General features: G+C 32.6%; 2 protein-coding genes across 3 annotated transcripts; one reads left to right on the forward strand and one right to left on the reverse strand.

Moving 5' to 3' along the window:
* The first annotated feature begins 9,965 nt into the window (after window positions 1-9,965).
* On the forward strand, window positions 9,966-15,751 carry LOC122607194 (GPI transamidase component PIG-S). 2 transcript variants are annotated; one of them, XM_043780121.1, is made up of 13 exons: window positions 9,966-10,144; window positions 10,307-10,937; window positions 11,252-11,336; window positions 11,434-11,523; window positions 12,182-12,255; window positions 12,585-12,669; window positions 12,763-12,852; window positions 13,200-13,318; window positions 13,891-13,972; window positions 14,042-14,089; window positions 14,389-14,461; window positions 14,549-14,652; window positions 15,365-15,751. In XM_043780121.1, exons 1-13 carry the CDS (start codon window positions 10,018-10,020, stop codon window positions 15,485-15,487), a joined length of 1,731 nt encoding a protein of 576 aa, XP_043636056.1. In that variant the 5' UTR covers window positions 9,966-10,017; the 3' UTR covers window positions 15,488-15,751. The 2 variants fall into 2 exon arrangements, with proteins under 2 accessions (XP_043636056.1, XP_043636055.1); XM_043780120.1 differs by having other exon boundaries at window positions 9,967-10,144; window positions 13,188-13,318.
* A 6,337-nt stretch (window positions 15,752-22,088) lies between these two features.
* LOC122607521 (caffeic acid 3-O-methyltransferase-like) lies at window positions 22,089-24,228 on the reverse strand. The gene is made up of 4 exons (XM_043780509.1): window positions 23,822-24,228; window positions 22,998-23,308; window positions 22,480-22,544; window positions 22,089-22,404 (listed from the first exon to the last, which is right to left on the reverse strand). Exons 1-4 carry the CDS (start codon window positions 24,226-24,228, stop codon window positions 22,090-22,092), a joined length of 1,098 nt encoding a protein of 365 aa, XP_043636444.1. The 3' UTR covers window position 22,089.
* Window positions 24,229-26,204: the final 1,976 nt, after the last annotated feature.

Raw genomic sequence — 26,204 nt, forward strand, 5'->3', positions numbered from 1 at the left:
ATGAGAAAAAATGAAAGAAAGAAAATGTCTTCAATGTAGAAGAAGAAGGGTGGTTTATCAACCGTTGACCGGCGCCACCGGTCATCTTTTGACCATTATTACATTTTTCTTTTATTCTCAAAAATATATTTATTTATCTGTTTGTTAAATTGTTCTGTCCAAAAACTTATTCTTATTTTTATTAAAAAAAACTTATTCTTATTTTTCTTTTTATCTTTATTAAAAAAAAAATATTAAAAAAAGTTCTGTCCGATTGTTCTGTCCAAAAACTTGTTCTGTTGGATCAGTGGTAAACACCCTTGCCTTTGGAGACAGAGGTCATGAGTTCGATCCTCATCTCATGCAAAGGTTGGAGGTCATTTTCTACCATTTAGGTAGAAACTGGAAGTTACCTCTCTATTTAGGTAGAGGTAAGGTCTGCGAAATGCGGCACTAAGCAGTTACTTACTTACTACGTGTAAGACTGTAAATGAAATTATTAATCTCTATATTTTTGTGTAAAAAACATATATTTAATATAAAAATTACCTTCTAAAGGAATATGAATAAGCTTATCTAACTTTATTTGAGTAACTGAATAAATTAACATGAATCCTTAAATATATAAATTATTGTTTGTATCCGTATTTGCTTGTTTAGGTTTTAACTAAACCAATGAGTAAACAGATACAAACATCATTTGATTTTTTAGAAAAAACTAGAGTATGTTGGTTTTATTAAGTAAAAGTTAATATTAAGACCAAGTTATTAGCATGTGTAAGTAACAATTCAATGTGGTATACGTATATTCAAGTTATCTCAAAACTTAAATTAACCATCAAGGTTAGTTGTTATGGTGATGTTTCGATATCATCGGGGATTTATGTTTAAACCTTTTAAATAAATATATTTCATAGGTTGTAATCGAAAAACTTCGAAAACACCACAAACATACGTTAATTATTAACCATATACTTTGAAAAAAAATTATGGAACTTCTAAATAAACCTAGCAAATAAATACTTTTTATTTCATCATTAAAATAACCATAAATTCTCTCTATAAAGCATAAACAAATATATTTTATTCAATTTTCGCTATTGTTTGGTAAACCTTTAAGATCAAGGAAAGCACAACTGTCTCTCCAACCGATTATCTTGTAATTGGTTGTTTGGCTCTACCGGCTGTCGTGTAGCATCATAAGAAAAAAGTCCAACATCTCATCAAATTGTGCATTTGTAAGACTAATTTGTATTATAAATTTTAATTTATAGCAAATGGATATTAGAAAATACTATTATATTTTTTGTTTTTAATAAACATTTTCTTTAAGCTGACATTGTCTTCACTACAAAGACAAAATGGACGATGTGATGTTTATTTATGTCACATGTCTATTAAGACAACGTCTTGTAAATATTGCAAATTGAATACAAGGGTTATATGGTACGTATCAGTTATGGTGTTCAAAATGTACGTAAAGAACCGTTTATTATTTAAATTTTTAAACACTAAGAAAATCAAGTAATCATCGCGACCATTACGAGTTGTCATTCAATTCTCATATCTCACCGTCACCATCATTGCTTCGTTACCATCATTGCTTCGTTGCACTGTGTAGGTAGCTTCTTAGTTGTTTTTATGTTTTTTCAACTAAGATGTAAACAAAATTATTAGTTTGAGATACTTAAACTCACATCCTCAAAATATCAGAACATTAATCTATTTGGTTTGGCTCATATAGACATATAGTCTTATAGCAAACAATTATATCGGAGCATCATTTTCATATATACTGTAAGTTTTTCCTTTCTTTTTCGGTTTTCTTTGGTGTGAATTTAGTTTTATTGACTTTGACATTGGACCACTACGAAAATGTACATGATCTAGTTGTCTTATTTTGCTTATTTAAACTCAATTTAATAACCATATCTAACGATCTACCTAAATTCTTTATATAAAATACACGTATACATTCTTTTGCTTCATTATTGCATGCTATTTCTTAAACAATAATAATAAATTTAAGGGAATGATTGGTTTATTACCTTTGGAATTTCAGTTTTTTTATTTTTTTAACGGAATTATATTCTACTCATACTTCTAAATCGTACGTATGTTTGGAAACCAGAACTCTCGATTAATCCACTTTTACAAATGTAAGAAGTGAGACTCGTATCTAAATAAATCCTCTCAAGATCAAAGACCTTACCAATGGGTCACCAACCCCTTTGGTTATTTAGGTTTTAAAATCTTACTTCATATTTTTAACAATTAAAACAATCTAAATAGAAACATATTTAAATATCATTTTATCATAAATAATACAATATAATTTTTAATGACAAACTGATCTACTCTTTATATGAATAATTGAATATATAATTCTATCTAAAATAAAAAATGTTACATGAAATGAAGGTAAGTACAATATAAAGTTAACATTGATAGTCGCTACACACATCATCTCCATTCTCCACGTTAACTTAGTTATTACACATTGAAAATAGGTGATATCAATGATTTCTAAAATCAATATGTTGGTTGTCGTTTATACATACATATATAGTTGTATCATGAATAAACCTTATACAACTCCAAATAATTTTTTTTAAACAGCAGTATGATTTTTCAACCACTCATCTCAAAAAAATGTTTCTTTTTTATAACGATAACTCCATAATCCAAACGGCTTAGTGTCAAAGAGATCCATTTTTGTTACAAGAAATATCTATACTTAAATATCAATAAAAAATTATTTGTGTACGGTTTATGAAAAATCAAAAATTTAAAGAAATGATAACAGAATTATTTTGTAGGCTAGATACATAGATTTTAAATAAATAAAAAAACCTCAGATCTTTTCAAATAACGTGAATATTGGACAAATTTTTGTACAATTACCAACTTCATAGTAGCATGATACCGGCACATTACAGTCGATACCATTAACAGGGTGCAAACAAAAGAAAGAGAAAAAAAAATATTAAGTGAGAGTTGCGTGTGTGTAAATGGCTGCAAATAAAAAGAGTTTTTTTTTTTCATGAAGAATGTAGTTTAGACAAATCTCCCTATATAATCATCAACAAAAAGTGTTTGTTTTTTATTAAGTAATATAGATAAAGTATTATTAATGCTTCAGGTGGATTTTTGCCATGTCTTTGATATCACATACATTGGATGTATCAACTTTTTTCGAACATTCAGTTGGTATACAAAATTAGGGAAACCTAACTGTATAATATATTGTAAGCCTTGTTGGAATAAACATGATTCGATTTGAGTGATAAAACATCACAGATCGTCATGTGGAACCTGTAAGAGCATTAAACATAATTGCTATTGATTTCGGGTTTCCAAAACAAGATGATTGAGTAATAATGGGATGATAAATTCGGATGTAACATGATGTACAGATTAGAGAGAGGAATACACACACGAATTTTGTGAGGGTATTTATGTGATTAGTGATTCTTCATTAACCTTAAATTAGGGTTAATGTCTTTCTGTTTATAATGAGAGTATTTACACATTCGACCCCTGTGGTGTTTAATGTGTGTAACATTAATCCTCATAGTGTCAATCATCTAATGGAAAACCCTATAGTATGTCTTTAAGAGTAAATACGCCCAGTATATATTTACAAGACATAGGGATTTCAGTTATTGTCAATTATCATATCAGGAATGTTAGATGATCAGTGACGGTCACATTAACATGGTTCCAACTTCCAACAAGCCTTGCACGTACCCTAAACAACGAGATATTGATCATAAGGCATTACCAGTATTAGGAGAGAAAAAACCTCAATGTTTGTCATCCCTAAGAATCGAACTCAATACCTTAATTAAACCGGGAATGTCTATGACGAGTTATACTAGACATCGTAAGCTGGACCTATCAACTAACTTTAATTATACATCCTTCTTATAATCTATTTGCAAATAAATAAATTTCTCTTATTAACTTAAAGATGTATAAACCTATAAGTATAAGTAGACAAATATAGACAACCATAGATAAATTAGATAAAAAACTACATTTCTTGTATTCGAAACCATCTAAACCAATTCTTATTTGTAATAATTTTGGTGATAATATTATGGCAACGTGGTGGGCAATCATATTTGGTTTAACGTGCACGAAGACTCCGTCAACCATTCAAACACGACCTTTGTTTTATTGTTTATTCAACTCTCAAATGTTATTGATCCATGTATGTATGTATTTTCACAAATTACAAGAATGGATCAACCAAGAAAACGTCCAAACAAGTCAATTTCTTTTCGACAAGAAAAGTTCAAAGCTTCATAATATAAATAAGAGTAATTCACTTGTTTTAATTTTGTTTTCTTCAGAGTTTAAAGCTTGATGACACACATAAAAATACAACTAATTAATCAACACATAATTTTTAAAAAATAATCAAAATGCATTTTTAAACAGGAAAAATATCGGTAGATTTTTCAGTGTTTAAAAAAAATATTAGTGCAAATTGAAAAATCTTTGCGTCAGAATGCAATTAACTAATGCAGAAAAATTATTGTGTGCACGAACTCTTGTCCAGCTTTATTTTTTTTTATTCTTAATTTATTAACAAATGATTTTAATCGATCTATTAGTTGTATGTTGTTTGCCCAAAAAAAAAAATTGGGATACTAATGATCATGATGTTGCTCGTTTACTGATAGGTTGCCAGAAGTGGCAGTCATGATGGGTGACCAGAAGTAGTGGTAATGATGGGATGGTCGGAATCTGCTCGCAACATATACCGCTCTATCTTAAATTCTTGATTATGGTGATGATTTGTTAACAAAATAACATCTGGGTAGCTTTTGATTTTCCAGTGATCATCATTTTTCCGGCCACTATCGTTTTCCAATTATCATCATAATACCGCCATTTCTGGTCACTTTTTGATCCCAAAAAGTGACGAACACCACCATCTCCTGTCACTTTTTTATTCCAAGAAGTGACGGACACCACCATCTCCGGTCACTTTTTGATTCCAGAAAGTGACAGACACCAACATATCCGGTCACTTTTTGATTCAGAAAGTAACGACAGATATGGAGTGACCGAAGATGGGCTTCCGCCATTAATGAACATGATTCGCCGCACTATCGTTTTACGGCCAACAAGAAAAAAAAAAGCGAAAGAAATCCCTAGATCTAACGAGAACGAGAACCAGTGTCGGTGGTCCAAGTGGTGGCAGATGATGTTGTGGCGGTAGAAGGATGGTTTTCCGGCCACCATTGTTAATATACAATATACATATGAAATAATACTTGCATATAATTTTGAGATGGATTGAAGATCATTTTCTATGTATATATATATGTTTATTTTTCTAAGTTTTTTAATTAATAAAAAAAATGACCTGTTACCCTTTCAACAAGCCACTTTTGAATACTTTACGACTTTTTAATAGTTTTTTTCAATAAACTAAAGTGGGGCACGAGTTCGTGCACACAATAACTTTTGTGCATTAGTTAATTGCATTTCGGCGTGATTAACCATTTGTTTACTGATTTGTCAATTTTAAAGATTTTTGTATATTTGTTCCTTAGCACAACCGGCTCTTTTATTGTAAAATTTGATTGATGATAAGATGAATTTTAAAAACTATCCTTAATTTATCTGTTTCCGATGATGGACCAACTCGATTCAGGCCAACTTATTCAAGTCACCTATATACCTGTCTCATTTGTTTTTTTACAAGAATACATCCATGAAGGTGTGTAATCGAGCCGAGACATAATATACACAATGTTAGATGTGGCTTAACTCGAGATCAACCAAGTCTTTATTTTTAAACTCGAGCTCGATCAACTATTGAAGCTAATCCGTATTGTAACCATATGACTTGATTAAAGTATTAAACTAAATATTGATTAAATGTAGAAGTTTGAGTTCAATATACTCATGTCTAAATTGTCACTTTTGAGCTTGACTTATGTAATACTATAATATATAAGGGTAAAATTATAAAACAGCAGAATCTCAATTAAGCCACGAGCTTTTCGAGTCAGATACTATGATATTCGATTTTTAAGTGTACTCGAGTAGCTTGACCTCGATTCAATTAAGTTTAAATCAACTTCAAGTATTTTTACGAATCAATTTCGAGTATATCGTGAGTATGCTTGATCCGATTACATTCCTTCCACATTGAATGGTGTACACGACTTACACGTCATCCACACACCTACATCATCTGCAAATGACTCACTGTACAACATCTATGACACATAAATCATGCTTAAGTAGTTGGATGTTATGACTACAACTTCCAACTTCTTAAACTAATACTTTAGTTTTTTGGAAAAAAAAATGACAAATCACAATATATTTTTCTATATGTTAAATATTTTGACTTGACCCGTTGCAAATAAAACGCATTTTAAATAGCCAAATTGACCCGTTAATAAGTAGACGAGTCAAAATTAGCAAAACTACTTTTACATTTAGGCTCTCCAATGATATCATCTCAAGATCCAACATTCCCAAAATGTTGGATACTGAAAATGGCTATTTATCTTCCATAAGGAATGCATGAAACTCCCCATTTACTTCCACAAGACTATTAGACTAGTGGAAGTTGAACATTATGGGAATGCCTCTTAACCTATCAAACGTTGACATGTGACATCCAATTATTAAGAAGGACATTCCTTTTATTTTTTATTTTAATATGAATTGAAAAAAAATTATTTATTACGTTTTTTATGCATCCAAAGTCCATATAGCCACAAAATTCCAAAGCCAAAGACATGTTACGAATGGAACGGGGCACGCAGAATAAGGAGGTGGAAGGCCCCCGGGCCCGAAGTGGGCATTCCGGACAAAAAAAACAAAAGGTAACGGGCTACTCCGAATGGTCTTACAAGGCATTTTCTTTGTGTCAATCTTTTTCACATTTCTCAAACCAACTACTTCATTTCAATTTCTTGTTTTGGCATATAAATTCGACAACAATGCATAAATTTTCATGTTAGCATTTAGGTTCACCTCCAAAATCGTTTTGTCAACATTACTCCAATTCAAAACTTTCTTTTTATGAAATCCAGACAATAAAGCCAGCTCTTGTTTAGTTATTTTTCATAGATTAAATCATACAAGACTCATCCAGGTATAAAACCTCAATCTATGTGAAAAACCCACTTGCCTTCACACTCGTCCTTAGGCAATTGTAGTGATTTAAACCACAACATATATATCTAATACTATCTTATAAAACATTTTGATCCTTTTTAAAATTTAAAAAGATGATTTGAACTACCTAAATTAACCATCTTCTTTATTCACTAATTTAAACATATCTACATAATATACCTATAATAACCTTAAATCCCAACCATTCATTTTTCTCTCTCTTCTCAAATCTCAACCACTCATTTTTTTTTCTCCTCCATAAATCGTTTTATTCCTCTAATTTATTTAAAATCTTTTATCTCAAAAACCGTATATCGATAAATTATAAAAATGGTATGGATGTTCTTAAAATTTCATGTTTTTTCATTAAAGATGTCATTCGATATACTTTCGAAGAATTTTTAAATTCGAGGGCGGATCCCGTACGGATAAGGCATTTGGCTATCAGCTCACCATCTAACTGCCACAACGCGCGGACACTATCTCTCATAATAATTAATAAACTAAAGAATTTTGTTTGTTTAATTAGGGTTTTATTGTAATCACACACTAATATTATGTATTTATAGCTCTTAATTATATTTAACTTGAATTTGCAATAGTGTTTGTTCGTAGTGTGAAACCTCACGAGTCAGCCACAAAATATTGTGGTGACCATTATGAACACTATAAAAGTATCTCCAATGGGTGATTTTAGCACATTATTTCATATCCTTATTTGTTTTTCATTGTTTAGTTATTCATAGCATCAAAACATGTTTGTCTTTGCCTGTTCATATTTAGGTACATGTTTGTCCTTGTTTGTTCAAATTTAGGTTTTAGGTAAAATAAAACAAGTATTAAAGTAAAACAATAGATTTTTTTCATTGAAGATTATCGTGCATCATGAAAATTATCATGCATCAATTGCTTCATGAATCTTTGTACAACAATTTAAACATGATTTAAATGTCAAGATTTTGTCTTATTTGTTTTACTGTAATACTCGTTTTACAATACCTAACCCCTATATATATATGGGAAAAACAAATATGCTGCTAGAAGCATTCCCCCTTACAACCCCCTCCCTGCTAATTACGTGAATAAATATAAAATCTCCCCCCCTCTCAAAATCTGGGTAACAGTATGCAGCTAGATGCATACTTGTTAACCCATATATATATATATATATAAATATATATAGGTTTTAGGTAAAATAGAACAAGTATTAATGTAAAACAAATAAAACAATATGTTTTTCTAAGTGATAATCACCATGCATCATAAAAAACATCGTACATCAATCGCTTCATGAATCTTCGTGCATCAATTTAACCATGATCTAAGAGTCAAGATCTTGTCTTATTTATTTTACTTTAATACTTGTTTTACAATATCCAATATATAGTAAAAAGTTAAAACGGGAACCAATAAAATGTCAAGAATTAAGAGAACTTTTATCTCATTAATATCTTTAGGGATAGTATTGTAATTTTATAAATCAATTTATATAATTAACAATCTAAATGAAAAATCTCCACAAATATCTCCGCGAGTTATGTGAACAATTTGGCAGTTACTAAATTCCTATTTTATGAGGCATTTTAGGACTTCCTTGTTTGGAGAAAACGAACAAAAAATCTGCTATTGTTACAAGTTACAACATCATTATTTAATTTAATATATGTATATAGCATATGCTTACCACTTTTTCCAGCAATAGCAAGCATATATGTACTTCCAGTTTTTCACAAGTCTAGAAAGTCAAAATTCTAAAAATTGGTCTATTTCTTGATAGTGTCGAATATTAAGTGGTATCGACAATCAAAGGCTTTCTTGACATGGCATTATGTAATAGATTACTTAATTTTCCATAAAGACGACCAGCATCCAAACGAACAGACGATAACATAGTATAAAACGTGTTACGATGCGGTTCACGTATGTTTAGACTACCCGCTTATACTACAAATGATACAATCCAAGCCTCATATATGAAACCATAAGTCATAACACATTTGTAACGCAAAAACACATTTGAAACTAGTCAGATACAAAATAATGTGTACACCGAACCACACATGTGTTCAAGGACCTGCTATGACATATGACATATACAAACAGGCACACCAACAGAAACAAGTGAACTAACTAGTGTTCAAGACTCAAAACAATTTTATATACACTTATGAAATCTCCTTAAAAAATATTTGTACACATGTGTATATGGTCATTCAGATGTGTTCGACTCAAAATGTTTATGGCTTTTTTAGAAAATTATATTTTTGTAATTCTAATTTAATATGATTACGTTATTATCATATATTATGAAAATATTTTAATGAATTACTAGAGTTAAAATTAAATACCTACAAATCTACAATATTAATAATAACTAGAAGTAAGCCGTGCGAAAGAAAAGGAACAACAACCATTTCATCCTCTGTATGGTTCTTTCTTCTACTTTCTCCATTATACCCTTTTTCAATTCTTATTTATTTGTAATTTATTTTGTATTTCAAATAATTACAAAAATGTCGTCATCAATTAATAACCATTGATTAAGTTCTCACAATATCTTAATACTCTATATATATATATTTTTTTGTATACGAAACGAATATTTTTAATGATGTTTGTATAGTTCGACGTAATATTAAAAGATTTTAAAACTTTTTAAAGAATTAAAAAATTTATAAAGCTATAATATGACTAACTAAAACACATTTAAAGACATCTTCTAATAACAACGAGTCACCCCACAAATACTACTAACACTATTCTAAATTCTTATAGGACTACATGTCCATACTCGCAAGTATAGGGGTTAAAATTGCAACACTTCTAAAATCGCTTTTTAGCCAGCTGAACAAACACAGAGCTCTGAAGTCTGAAGGTCCATCAATGGCAGAAATCTCTGAAACCATGTCTACCGAGTCATCAACTTTCGACACTGAAACCATGCGAGACACAAAACCTGGCTTAAAACGCCTCATTCTAACCCTCACCGTTTTCATTTCCTTCCTCTCAGGTGTATATTTATATATATATATATATATATATACGTATACACACACACACACACTATATTAGACAATATTATTATATTATATATACATAGATTATATACATAGATTATGCAGTAAATGTGTATTATTTTTTTATTGATTTTAGTTTTATAATATAATTACAGGTTTGCCATGGTTACTTAAATCAGTAGAGATCTACCGATCACCGCTTCCGTTTAGCGATATTGATTCGTTATCGAACGAAATCGATAAAAGTCCGTTACTATTTCCGTGTAAATTTAATGTATTGTTAGTTAATTTTGATCACATTTCACTAGATGCTAAAAAGCTAGGGTTTCTAGTTGAAAATCATATGTCACATTTTTCCAGTAGTAGTAGTTCTCTATGTGGTACTTGTGGAGATAATTTTACGGTTTCGGTTAGTTTCGATGGATTTGATCGGAATGTGATGAATGATGATGATGAGGTTTTTGATGAGTTTTTGAGGAATGTGTTAGGGAAGGGAAGTAGGGAGTATAGTGTTGTGGTTGTGGATCATGGGGAAGGGGATAGGGATCGGGTTAAGGTTAAGAGTGTGGTGGGGAAGTATCGGCATGGTTGGATTGTTGGGAGATTTGTAGAGATGGATCTGGTAGCGGAAATGGTGGCGGAGATTTTTGTGAAGGTATTTGTGAGTGGTGGGAAAGACGAAGAAGGGAGTGTTGATGGGGAGTTTATGCCGGTTGGTGCTGATGGGAGGATTGTGCTTTCTTTTAATTTGTTGAATGCCGATCCTCGTGATTGGATTTATGATTGGTATGGAGGTTTTTTGATTATTTTTTTCATAATAGCTTGATTTAACTTATGTACATTGCGTTTTAAAACTTATTAATGGTCGCAAGTTGGATGACATTGTATATTGAATGCCACCCGTAACTTGTTTCCGAAATCAAACCTTGTTTCTATGCTTATAGCTCTGCCATTGCACCTGGTAGCTTGTAGAAATAAAATGTCTTTATGCTTTTTAAAACCTTTCACTATCGGGAATAGTTATGGTGGTCGCATTTCGGAGGATAAATGTTGCTTGGTCTATGGTTCTTTGCTGCTTTGTAATAACATTCTATCTGCAGGGATTTTAAGGAGGTAGATGAGAAGCTTCTAGCCCCTATACTTGAAGCCTTAAGCCCTATAGCGAATATAAGTGTAGAAAGTCAGGTAATATATAATTTCTGATTATCAGTTTTCGCTTGAATATCTGTTGCCTCTTAAGGATTATGTTTACATAAGTTATATGAGAATTATATCCATGCAGGTTTTGTATCATGCTCCGAAATCTTCGTATTCTTATTGGGATGCTGAACAAGACAGCCACATCTTCAGCACCAAAGATCTTCCGTTCTTTGTAAGTTAAAAATTAGTTACAATTGCTAGCATCTGTTTTGTGTCAGTTGTTGCGACTTGGTGGATCAGTTATGAACTAAAATCACCCATACCATTTCTTTTACTTAATTTCTAGTGTGCCTAGATACAAATGCATATTTTCACTATAATATCTGCGTTATGGAAAAAGAAGAAAATTAATTTTAAGAGTAACATTTGGCTTCACAGTACACAGCCTCATCTCCTAGGTGGCAATATTTCAAAAGTAATAGGCTCAGAGTTTTCTTTTTTCTTTCCTTTTTTAAAGTAAGAGAATTAAAAGTGCATTATAAAAACCGAACATGCAACAGATGGATATTAGATGGCATTGCAGTTGCATCTATTACAAGTTGTTGGCCTTGGCTCGTTTTTCTGTTTTTTAGAACGTTTATATCTACCTGTTGCTGTGAAGGTAATGATAATATATGATTGGAGTAATCTGATTATGAAATGTAAGAGTTGAGGTCCCATAATTGTTTATATTGACATACATTGGTTGATCTTAGAACATGTCGATGGTCTTTTTCATTGTGATAAATATACATATAAGCATGTGTATGTGAGCAGAGTTTCAGTATCATGTGCTGTATAATTTATAGTGCAAGTATAGTCTTTAAAGTGACATTGTTTGATTTTTGAAGGTTAATTCAAATGAATGGCACCTGGATACTTCCATTGCAGCTGGTGGACGATCCAAGATTTTGCAATTTGTGGTGTATATTCTTTAACTCACATCCGTCTTATTAATTCAACCTTAAGTAATAACATACCTCATCTGAGTTGTTTTGTTTATCTCTAAGAGAATATGTCCAAAAAATATCTACATAGTGAAATGTTTTATTAATTGTAAGCTCAAAGCTATAGATAGATCAGTAAGGAAAATTATGCCATTTGATGATGATTTATTGAAGCAAACCAGAAGAACATATTCTTTAAAGTATAGACTTTTCCATATTTGTAATACTTTGTGATCATATGGCTTTTGATATATGTAATAGATAACTGTGTGATTCTCTAATGTTTTGTGCATCTTTGTGTTCCCAGATATATACCTTCTGCCAATGAATGTCCACTCAGGTTACAGTTTCCAAATGGAGAGCTTTCCGTCACAAATGGCTTCATATCTCCAGTAAATTTCTGTCCCAATTACATTTTTATGTTTATCTTAGTTTTTACCATCAATTTTGGGAATTTCTATCTCATTATGTTTTCCATATTGCAGACATGGGGTGGTGTTGTAGTTTTGAATCCTTCTAAATGCTTGGAAAATGCAAATGACGTGCACCCTCTCAGGCGTAAAATTTCTCCCCAGGTCAAAACAAATCTGCACTTGATGATGTAGTTAATGAATTTCAATATGTAAATTGTTAGAGCTTATTATTGTTGGTTATCACCAACAGTTTACCTTGCTAGTTAAATATGCATTGTGATAGCTGCTTTGAAGGATTTTAAATGTTTCCCATAGTGTTGAGGTTTGAGACATAAATCTTAAGATGACTGGAAGTCTGGAACTCAATTATCAAATGATCATGAGAAGATATATTGGTTTAATTGTTTTGTTTTAAATTAGTATAATACTAAAATGCCCCGTGTTTAATGCAAGAGTTATATTATTTACAAGGAATGATGTTGATTATTTTGAAACAGGAACTCAATCAGATTTTTGAAGTTTTTATGGGTCAGCTTAGACAATTATTCGGTCTAAAATCTAGTGGCTTTTACAAGGGTGCATCAGGAATAACTATTCTTTTAGACAGTGAAAGAGGCTTTACAGAATGGTAACTAAAATAGTGGGTTTTTATTTATGTAAAAAAGCAACACTAATGATTGTTTTTCTTTTTTGTATCATTTATACTTTGAGCATCATTTAAATTCAAAGTATTCTCAGGTAAAAGAAATGTTCATGTTGTTCATATTCTGGTTGGGATGAGGCCTGGGGGGAGTATACTGCATTAAATATAAGAGAATTGGGTGGGTTGAGTAACGGACCAACGACTCAAAATGGGCAGCTTCTGGTTTGGGTCAAGTTGGGTTAGTCTGAATCCTCATATTTTAAATATGATCGAAAAACATATAGTTACAATGATAATTTAAATTAAAAGAATTGAAGCGGTTTTATGCATTTTGAATACACTTTCTTTTAACAGTGCCTTTTGATCACTCTTTAGGACCCTTTCCACCACTTAACCTTGTCAACCATCTCCGTTTTACCTCTTTTTGAATTTTACCCATTTGAATTTTACCCTTTCCACCACTTAACCTTGTCAACCCACCTGTTTACTCATTACTGGGTCAAAATTCCAACCTCTAGGCATACTCATTATGAGGTTTCTCTCTTCATCATATACAGGGAACTAGATGCATTGGCTCGGCAACATGCATGTTATAATCTTCGTCAGTGTGGTACCACCCTTGGATCGCTTTCAAGATTGGTATGTTTCTGCTCTGGGTACCATCATGAACGTCAATCGGACATCTTAATCTAATATTTCTCTATGCAGGTTCAGTCACTACCAAGAATGATCATCAAGGATGAGATTGGAAAACAGGTCAGTTTATAGGGTCCATGTATAATTCAATACTTGTAAAGATTAACTTATTGAAGATTTGCTTAAGTAAACGTGTGTTACATTATAATTTTTCAATTTTATAATGGAATGAGAAGAAAATTGTTTCTACATGTAAAAATATAAAATAAAACCCTTGTATTTCTATAGGGCAACCAAACGTGATAATGGAATCTAATGACCCATTACATTACCCCATCTATTACTTGGTTTAAATTTCTATATCAGATCTCATGCTATATGAGGAATCACATTCGAGGATTTCTTTTCTAATTGAGCAGGTCAAATTTTCTCTTGAGGCTGCCAAATTAGCTCAGAAAAATGCCTCACAAGGCATTTATGATGCTTCAGCAGGTATGTAGAACCGACAATCAGATTATTATATCTTCATGTGTCTTTAGCTCCTGTTTACAAATGGCTTTTATGTGATATGTTTGTCAGTTTCTTCGAGGCATGCTAGATCCTTGGCTGAAGATGCATTCTTTCACCCATCAGTCATGTCTGTCAGTTACTACTCATTTGAGCACATGTTTGCTGTCTACTCGGTTAGTGTCTCCATTAAACTCCTGAAACTAAAGTTTCTTATTTTCTTGGACTATCTGTAAACCTGTAGATGGGTAAGCTTGGGGATTATTCTCTGGCATGTTTTATTTTTTGGTGAGATGCTGCTAAACATGCCTATTTTTGCGTAGTTAGTTGTATGGCTTCTTGTGTGGTTAATTGGGTCTGTCCAAGGTACCATCTTGAATTCTGACTTGTAAGTTGTTAATTTTGGTAATATATACTTTACTTTTCACCAAAAAAAAAGAGCCTATTTTTGTGGTCACTGAATCCTTTAGTTCCTTCTGTCTCCCCAAATAATTACATGTGTCATTTTTGATCTGTTTAAATCAAACAATATTCATAGGGCTGTATTTTTATTGATCACATGTTACAAGGTTAAAGTTGGATAAAAGAAACTTGTCTATAAAGTAAACGAGTCAAATGTGTTACACAAGTCAAGCCAATTTGGTGTCACTAAAGTATATTCAGAAGCTTACAGTTTCCTAATACCTTGCATTTAAAGTAAGTTAGATTATTATTTTGGTAATATGTTTTCTGTAATACTAGTTAGTACACTAGTTATATATAAAATCTGAATAATACTTGTTGCCCCAACCCATATATACTTATTAACCAACTTGCCCATTTCGCCCCCTCTATAAATTATTGATCTGTTCTGCATCAACTGCATAACACGTTTTCCTGTCTTGACAGCCCTTCTTTCTGCCACTCTCATTACATGTGATTCTTGCGGTTGTGAGAGAGATCAAAAGATACAAACAAGAAAGCCGAAAATATGCAGCCTGGAAAGCTGTAGCAAGGCAGCACTCCGATTAGACTGAAATTCAATCAATGTCTAATGTACAAACAAGATGTAGCCAATTTAGCTGTTGTATTTCAAGCCTTTTATTCTTCCACTGCGAAACTATAATTTAGCCGTTAGTAATATTCTTTAGTAGTTTTATTAGTTAGCAAATGTTTTTTCTATATATATCTTCCTGATAATTTGGTAGGTGCTTACTGATAGGATACAATGTGTTAGATTTTGGTTTTTTGTCTTACACTCTTACCAGTTCAATCTACAGTTAATTTCATATCGTTTGGTTGGTGTTTTGGTGTTAACAAACTTTTCTGAAGTCTATATGTAAATGCTTCATTTTTTTAACATTCAGTTCAGCTTGAATATGATCTGTCCTTGCTATCTGCTTTATAGAATAGAGATGCATCCTTAAAGGTTCATTTTTTAAGAGTAATGAGCAAGACCAAGAAAGAAAAGGTACACTAATGTGTATCAAACCAGAAAATAAAGAAAGAACAAGAAAAAAGATGGATAATCTGGATTAATGCCCCAGTAGCCCTTAGTTCTTAAGAACAATGATACTATTCTCCATACCTTAAATGGTGACCTAATGGTCTTATTTAACCAAGCTGACAACTTACCCTAACTTGGTTCACAAGATACTATATTAATAATAATAATAATAACTAATATTAATTATAATATGCGCCCTCCATGGCTGGCCCAACCCAATGGGCATCTTGATTCGTATCATTACTCCCGCCCGCAAAACACACCTTGTTCTCAAGGTGTGGGTTAAAAGGTTGCTTTAAGTGATTCCCGGATCCCATGGGTAGTTATCTTCATAATGAACTTCTCCTCTGATGTCTTTGTAACGGAATTGCTTCTCTAATAACCCTTGTTTCTTCTAGTTCCCAAGAAGAGCTGCTGCAACATGTTTCGGCTCAAAGGTCATAGTTGTTTTTGTCACACGTGACCAGCAAATGGTAGACATCAAAGGGGCAGCAGGGCCTGCTTTTGTAACATGTTTCAAATCAAAGGACTTAATGGTTGTTGCTTTGAAAGTAGACATCAACGGTGTTTTTGATGGTAATGATGGCACGGTTAGCATGGAAGTGGGGGCTGTTTTTAGTGGTAATATGGGGAAAGCAGTTGGTGGTGAGTACTTATTGCAGAAATACATAACTAACTGGTTGTGGTTATTGGTAGTAGTTGGTGGTGAGTACTTGCTGCAGAAATCAATAACCACACTATTTTCTTTCCTTGGCCCTTTGCTAAGCTTTTGTAATTCTGTATCATCAGATTTTTCCTTTGGTTGAAATCGATTCAGAAACCACGCGATGATGTCAGCAGGGCGCTTCTCAGCTTCTTTCTCACGAGTAAACACATGACCCTTCAATAACGACACCCTAGGATCAGGAATCGAAACTGAAGCTGTCACAGCCATAGTAACTCCTAGTTGCATCACGGACTGTTGGGTTGGAGTCAACTTATCCAACGCCGACAAGATCTGATTTTGCGTCTCCAACAAGCACCCAAAGCCAACTCAATTTTATCTAACCTGGTTGCTGTAGCAAATTGAAACTTCTCATAAGCTGCTCGAAACTCCTGCAAATCAGCAGCCACATCCACCACCTTGCATGTTCCCATTGATCAAAGAAACCCACAGATTGCAAAATCTATGGCTTTGATACCAATTGATGTGTATCAAACCAGAAAATAAAGAAAGAACTAGAAAAGAGATAGATAATCTAGATTAATGCCCCAGTAGCCCCTAGTTCCTAAGAACATAATATTGTCCATACCCTGAACGGTGACCTAATGGCCTTATTTAACCAAGCTGACAACTTACCCTAACTTGGTTCACAAGATATTATATTAATAATAATGATAACTAATAATAATTATAATATGTGCCCTCCCTTTCTGGCCCAACCCAATGGCAGAGACGTCGTCACTTTGGGGGCAGTGGGGTTAGCTGCCCCCACTCCAATTTTGGTACAATTTAATTTTTTTAAATTTAAATGATATATTTATAATATTTTTAAAAAAATAAGAAATACATAAAAATGTTACCTTTGTTATCATAAGCTTATTCTTTTGAAATCATTGGTTACCGAAGCATTAATTTTGAGATAGATCTCTCCATTGGAACAATAAAAACCTTTTGTTAATTTTGATTTTTAATAGAAAAAATGAAAAAAGGGTTGAAGAAAAAAGTTATTATTTTGTTTGGGTATATATTTGTAGTACATAAATAATGTAGTTTGCGGAAAACTATTTTCATTAAAACTATTATATATCTTTATCACAAACAACAATGTATAATAATCATAATCGTTATGTAGGAAGTATATAATACAAGCTAATTATTTCATAAAAATATATATTTTGGTTTCTTGCATTATAATGGGATATGTTTTCATTTAATAAGACCTAGTCCGACACATGTGATTTTTATTTATTAAAAAAACTGGTACTTTTAAATATGAACGTTACACTCGGTGTGGGGTACAAAATTATTTTGAGGGTCCATTCTCTATTCTCGAGTTAGGGTCCATTTTTTTTTAAATTATCGGATACGACTCTTATAAGTTTGACAAACGACTTTTAAAATTGCCCTCTCTTAGAGAAATTTCTGGCTCCGTCTCTTCCCAATATGGGCCTCTTGATTCGTATCATACACTGAACAATTATCTAAGTTCAACAATGGATCAAGTTCATAGACAGACTGTAAATCTAAAGCTCTAATTACATTGTGAAGAAACCAATTTGAGGGGTTTATTTTTTTAGAATACATTTGAATCCAGTTGATTAGACTTTTGGAATTTGGACCAATGATTTAATCAGTTACAAATAATATTTATAATAGCACATAACAGTTGGGAACCTAAATTCAAATTTATGAGCTTTTTGCTTCCCATGATTTGCACATGTATCTAGTGAAGATGATTATGAAATTATGCTTGGAATAACATGATTATGCTTCTGTTGACAGAAGTCCAAAGAATGAATTTATCATAGCAGATTGCAACTCATTCCCGGCTGATCTAAACACTGCCATGTCAAACCTATCTCTTGGAAGAAACAGATACTTTCCGCCTTCAACCTTTTCAAACCCACAGAGCTCAAGAAACTTTATCCCTTGTTCAAAAGTCCCAACTATTTCCTGTTATTTATACCACAAGCAACAACGGTCTCAACAAAATGAAAATGACAATCAGGATATTCTTGTTAAATATGTAGGTCCTGTTCATTTTGACGACTAAGTGATTGATTTGGTGCCGTTCAAAAAAACAAAAAAGTGATTGATTTGGTGTTTAGGAGTAATAAGATGCGGCAGTGGGTCCAATTTGAAGAGATTGAGAAAATGCACTCTAATTGGTCACATGTCTTGCCACTATGGAGACTCTTATACTGTATGTTCTAGAGGTGGCAAAACGGGCGGGTTAGACAAGGTTGGTAACAGGTCAAAATGAGTCAGGTTGAGGACCTACCACTTTTTATGCATATCTTATAAGTTTAAAACTTACATATACATCTTATAACTACGAAAGCTAAACGATGAGGCTGTAAGCATGTATATTTAAATACATTTTTGACAATAAAGTTGACCCATCTTTACTGAAAAAAGGTTGAGTTTGCCACCTTTAATTGTTTCTTAAGAAATTTACAACTAAGCAGTTACCTTAAAAGCTGGATTATTCATTTTGATCTCCCTGAACTTTTCCTCATTCGGATCTCTTGCAACATTTCTGACATATATCAAAAGTGTCTCAAAAGCTTTCCTCACTCTGATATCATTAGACCTGCCAAATCTAACCCGTATCTAATAGTTTGGGTAAAATTTATTTCCTTTTGGGTTTAACTGGGTGAACACTAAAACTCATAACGGGTTCAAATGGGTATTTCAATCATTTCACTGAATTGTAAAGCGGGTCTAAACGGGTAAGCAAGAGGGTTGGAATGGGTATTGATTGGAACACCATTTTTTCGACATCCGACCAAATCAACGACGACGGAGCTCATCTCCGATAAGAAACACAACCGCCAAGTCTATCTCCGTTCAGAAACATGACGGCGGACCTAAACTCCGATGAAACCCACCACGACGGTGCTCATAATTTTGTTTCTTCTTCCTTGATCGATGGTGTTGGCAGGCGGGTGTTGTTGATGAATGATGATGATAAAAATTTCGACGATGTTGTCAAATGACCGTGGCGTTAACAATGATGTGGAATTGTGGATGAATGAATAATGATGATGATAAAGAAGGACGCTAAAAACGAGGTCGATGAACAATGATGATGACTGAAAATCTAAAATGAAGCAAAAGCAAAATATTTTCAATTTAGTCAACAAAAGCAAAAAGAAGAATATGTTAAATTTAAAATATGTATATCTATCTTCCTGTATATATACATATAATATAATATAAAAATATATAATATTTATACATATATTAAGCATATATAGATTTTAAAAAAAAAGTTGTTAAAAAATACGGGTCGGAGTTTTACCCGCATTTTTAAAATGACCCGCTTAGACCCGTTACCCAAACCCGCCCGACCCGTCCGTTTTGCAAGGCCTAGATATCATCATCTTATATATGCAAAAATTTTTGATAAACATGTGTTTAAATGCTCAGGGTTACAAACTGATGCACTGGTGTCTCAAGAACTCACTTGTCACAACGCAATGGTTTTAGCGACCGACTCAAAAGTAAAAGTTAAACGTACCTTATTGTTTCGCTTGAGCCACCTTAAGCAATCTCTCATATGATTCACCTTTGTTGTTGAATCAACTCTAATCCACGTAGAAACAATGGGCAGATTATTTCCTGATTTACCATAAAGAAAATACAATCCAGTTTTACAATATTATTAAGCGTCAAAAGATGATACTTAGAACTACCTTATTTTCTTGCAAGAGATGCATAATTCAGTTCCTGTGGATGCATTCCAAGTTTTCCTCTTCTTTCTAAAAAAAACTACATATCTAAGGCTGGGGGGAGGGCTTCCCCACTCCTCCCCTCCCCGATTTTAATTCTCCTCCCCTCCCCTCCCCTAATGCTAGGAGCACCTCGCCACTCTTCCCCTCCCCTCCCCACCCTTTTCTATTTAATTTAATTTTTATTTATTTTGTTTAAAATAATAACTAAAATATTTATTTAATAATCCAAAAATACAACTTAAAACAATAATTAAAACTAATTATAAATAATAATATATTGTATTGAAAAAACAAAAAAAAGAAAAGATTTTGAACTAATATTATAAATAGTTTAGACTTTAGGGTATAACTTGTAAAATTGAATATAAATATATATAGATGGATCGTGGTCTTTTTTTCCTTCTTTCTGGCTTCTGCAACATATAGATATAGATATTTATATGTATATGTATTTATATGGCAGCTAGTTTAAAAAAAAAAAAAAATCATAAAAAACGGTCAAGTATAACGGTCATCAAGCGGCAGTGAAACCGGCACCACCATCCCCAAATCCCTCCCCACCCCACCGGTACCGGAGGGTCGGCGCGGTGTGCCAACCGGTACCGGTTCCCTCCCCTACCCACTCCGTCCACCCTAAAAGCCTCACGACAAGCAAACTGATAATATGTATGCAATCAATGAGAAAATGCTGGTTAACATTGCTTTGTGGTCTCGATGATTTCATAAGAGGCGGGTTTATTCTTTATGGACCATATGTAAACATATGTTCTATGATTTTTATTGAAGGAAATGAAAAGCTGGATGTGCTTAATTTTGATGAGAACAAAAGAAGTTAATGAAGCAAGGAGGAGTAACTTTGTCCTCGTTTAGTTTCTGGCGAACTTTTTCTCGCGCTCTAAATTCTTCCTGTTTCTCAGCTTTCCGTAAAGCTATGAAACTGTATATAATGAAATGATTAAAAAAAAGTAAAAAACGTATGCGGGATGTGCAGTAAAAGTTTGCAATGGAGCATTCGATCTAGAAAGAGACCGTTTTCTTTCATTTTCTTCTGCAACTTGCTTTTCTTCTTGCAGTTCTTTAATTTTCGTGCCCGAATTCTTTCCTATAAACACGCAGAGAGAGATTTAGACTAGATGGGGAAGTTCTGCTCGTTCGTGGAAATGGGTCGATTATAGTTATATATACTGCTAATAATCGATCTGCGTGGCTAACAATTAAAGAGTTCCTAAATATACTTAAATGTTGGCAATCCCCTGATTGTTTTACTCACAAAAGTTTAGAGAGTTCACAATTATTTTGGAAACAGTATCCATATTCTGTATAATAATATCACATTTTATGAAGTATCTGTATATGAATATTTATCAGAAAGATGTTGTGACAAAGATGATACTTTTACTCTACCGTGTTCCATCTTCTTATCTTCCGCTTTGTTCCTTTTGCATGTTTTTTCTCTGTATATAAACAAATATTTGAAACAAGTACAGAAAAAGAAAGATCACGGTTTTATTGCGCGTGTCCAACTTTCAAATATTGATATTGTATCTATCGGGTGGTATTTTTATAGACATACAAGTTAGAACTTTTTAGATAAGCCAATTGATTGGTAAGACAATAACCATTCACAATGAGTACTCAAAATGTATCATACAAAATGAAAATATTACAAGTATATTTCATGCGATAATCAGATATTTTTATAGAATTCCATAATCCAAAAAGCAGAAACCCTACAAACAATTTTCATTGAACCAAACCCAGCTTGTTTAGCCAATGCATTGTATTCTTTCGTGGTTCGCTCTTTGCCACCAGGGTTGGCAATCAACATTACCATATCACTACCGATGGCAGTCTTGGAAACTTCATCGGTGTAGCTAGTATCACTTTCAGGGTCGGGTAAGACTGCTTCCACCACCACTACCTTACCACACTCTGGCAACGCCGCCCAACAATTCTTGAGAAGCTCGATACAATAATTGTCGCCCCAGTCATGCAGTATCCACTAAAAGCAAAATTCACCATGATTATTATGTAATATAAAGAGTGACATTTAAATAGAGATTATGTAAGTACCAACCTTCATAAAAATAACATCTCCTTTAGGAACACTCTTGAACATATCTCCTCCAACATGCTCCACACCTAATCAATAATAACATAGAGCTATATATGAAAAAATGAAAAATAGAAATGGGCTAGGAGTCTTGGTTTATTGATTCAGAGTATTCCAATTACCAAAAAATTATGAGCAAAAAACATGACAAAGCATACAGTTTTCATTCTCTTTTACTAGAGGACTCCCAATGGTGAGGTACGCCACTTCTCAACAGTAGACTAACGGGCCAGTTAATGTTGTGTTGAACAGAATCGATTTTCCAAAGTGTAAGTTTTCATTATAAAACAACCTACTATATCCTTTCATTCAAAGACTTGCTATATAACTAGGTTTGGGCCAGACCATATGCAGACCCTAACCCTTCACGAGTCATTTGTTTTTCAGTGACAGTTTAGTTTCAGTCTTAAAAATATGGTTCAAATAATAATACTTTCATTGTATGTTTATATATATATATATGAAATTGATACTTCGTATACCTGGATATGGAGGTGCATCCTTGATCACATGCGGCAAGTCAAAGTTAATGCCCTTAATCTCAGGGTATTTGGAAACAATAAGCTCAAGATTAGCACCTAAACCGCCTCCCACATCAACCAAGTCTTTGACTCCTTCAAATCCTTTGTACTTTTCAAGAATCATCTTCATCACTATTCTCGTGTTGTCATACATGCATTTGTTGAATACCTCATTGAATCTATTGTCTTTTGCAGGGTACTCAAATGCATTCATTCCATGGGCTTTGTCAAATGGGATGCATCCTTCAATCACTGCATCTTTTAAGTGATACCTGCCCCAAAGCAAAGTAATGTAGCCATAAATATGATAAATTATCGGCTTAAAGAAAAAGATAAATTGGTGGGAACCCTCTGGTCCCATGTACCGTTCTGGTACCCAGAGCGCACACCGCATAGAACTCATGTCCGGTAAGTCACTATCCTCATACATGGGATCACAAGATATAGTTTCTACACGTACCTTTGACAAGTTTTGAACCTGTGACCTCTAGCCATCATCTGTGAGCCCATGTGGTCACATGATGGCAGTACGAGTAGGTTTCACCCCATTGGTGAAAATATCGACTTAGTTATGTGAAAATGAGTCAATTTGTGTTAAAGTGGCCATGTTCTTCTTTTGTTTCCTCAAAATTATGAAGCCGCGTGGTTCAAGAGAATAATGCGCACAACTACTACGAGGATCTTATATGGTCTTGGGCAAGTTCTTACATCTTGAACAAGTTTTTATGGATAAAATAACTAAGCTGATCAAGCCAGAAAACAGAATGAAATGATAGATAACTTACCAACAATCAACGAGTACCTTATCATAGATAAGGAGAAGTGACGAAGCATGAGACGTCCCATCTGGATTGCGAACATAGTTATTAGACACCGCAGTCATACCATATAACATCTTACATTCCCCATGTTCATCCTTAACATATGTGGACGTAAGAATGGATTCACTAGCAAGAAACCGGAGAATTCGTTCTATTAGCATTGGGGTTTTTTGGTTTTGTCTAGGAAGGCTAGAAGCAAGATCATGACAAGAAAATTGACCACCAGGGGTTTTGGCCATAATCTCAAAAAGATCAAGTTCTATAGCAGTTTTTATGACCATTGGAAGTGCTATTCCACCATTTATTTGATTCACTCTTAACAGTCCTTTTTCTTCATCGGACAAATTGTAATGTTGTTTTGGTGAGGCCATTTTTTGAACTATTGGTGAGCCTTAGCTATGTGTGAATCCCTTGGAAGTGCTATTCCACCATTTATAAGGTTTTTCGACACAATCCCTCACATACTAATATTTTATTATTTATTGTTTAATAAATAAATGTTTGAGCCCTATGATTTTTATGATTTAAAAAATTAATATGTGAGTATCTGACATCTAAGCTTAGGTACCTAACAGCCTTATATTCTCATCCCATATATATATATATATTACTCAAATTATTACTTGTATTTTAGTATGTAAGGTCAATTTAAAATAAGGATTCTTAATTGACAAATAGGAGTAATTTTTTATTTTGAATTAAATAAGTTAGTTTCTTTATAACTTTTTCTTTTTATCTGTTTTTTAATATTACTCTATAAGCTCTATAATACACCATTGTCATATTTGAACTATTGTCAGGATTTTATAACTTATTAAACAAAATAATCTTCCAATTATTTAAAAAAACCTCATAAAAACTAATAATTATGTTCTGTTTTTAAACAATAAATAATAAATCGTTTTGTTTTTATATATAGATATCAAATCATGTGTTTTTTTTTCTATTACTTAACTAAAATCTCTTTCAACATTTTGATGAATGTATAATCTGGTCAGATGCATTTCCGGTTTTACTTAAGGTCTTGAGTAGTTTGATCATTATGAGACCAAGGAAGCTTTGGCCCGACATACTACTATCAGGGATGACAAGCTTTTGGGTTTTTCCTTCTGAATACTCTAACGGTCCATGGTCAATATCTCGTTATCTTGGGGACGTGTAAGGCTTTACTATTATATGGTAATGTTTCTTTATGTGATGTTCTGACTGAACGTTCGAAAGAAAAAAAAAAGAGAATCACATAAAGAAAACATTACCCTATAATGGTAAAGCCTATAAAAAAAAGGAGACATCCTATTTGTTTTATTTTAATACTTGTTTACAATACACAACCCATATATATAATCTTTTTTTTCTTTACTTTTTATTTTTGAATTTTTTTATATTTTTTTCTAGCAAAAACCCATTAAAAAAAAAAAATTTAAAATAAAAAATCTCTACACATGTTTAGATTTATATACCTTAAACATGTGTAGAATTCTACACAATATATATATATATAGGGATAAGGATTAATTGCTTCGTAAATCTTTGTGCATCAATTTAACCATGATTTTATTTGTTTTACTTTAATAATTATTTTACAATACTCGATCAACCCCTATATATATATATAGGGATATGGATTAGGTATAATAAAACAAGTATTAAAGTAAAACAAATAGTATAAGATCTTGACCCTTAGATCATGGTTAAATTGATGCACGAAGATTCACGAAGTAATTGATGCACAATGATTTTCATGATGCACGGTGATTTCAGTGAAAAGAAACCTATTGTTTTATTTATTTTACTTTAATATATATATATATATATATATATTATATTTGTCTATGATAAAAGTTTATGTATTGATCATAATAGATAGTGTTTAAATTAGATTTGGATTTTAAAGCTCATGATGTAAAGGTGAGAATGTGAGATGGCAAAACCTAAAACTCTAAAATGCGAAGTTGTTGTGGTAGTCTGTGATGCTGAACGTTTTAAGTTTCTATTTTCATGATAAGTGTCTCTTTAGTTTCTCAATTTATTTAATTTGCCTCATAAATGTTACCGTTTCATTTTTATGATTTTCCTATATAATTATCGGTTTTAGCCTTTTAGGTTTGATATCAATCAGTTTACAATAAAATATATAAAAAGTTTTTTCTTCCCTATTCACAAGTGTATGTTAGTGTGTGAAATCTCTGAATATCAGTATTCTTTCTTGAATCAATGATAGTTAGAAGAATTGGTTTTGGGTAATCTTAGATATAATAGAATCAATTGTTTATTTTTTTTTCTCGGTCAATCTGGTAGGTAACAAAAGTCAACTTATGCTTTACAAAGTGGGGTTTAAGATAAGTGT

This window comes from Erigeron canadensis, chromosome 7 (genome assembly GCF_010389155.1).
Source record: "Erigeron canadensis isolate Cc75 chromosome 7, C_canadensis_v1, whole genome shotgun sequence".
NCBI lineage: Eukaryota > Viridiplantae > Streptophyta > Magnoliopsida > Asterales > Asteraceae > Erigeron > Erigeron canadensis.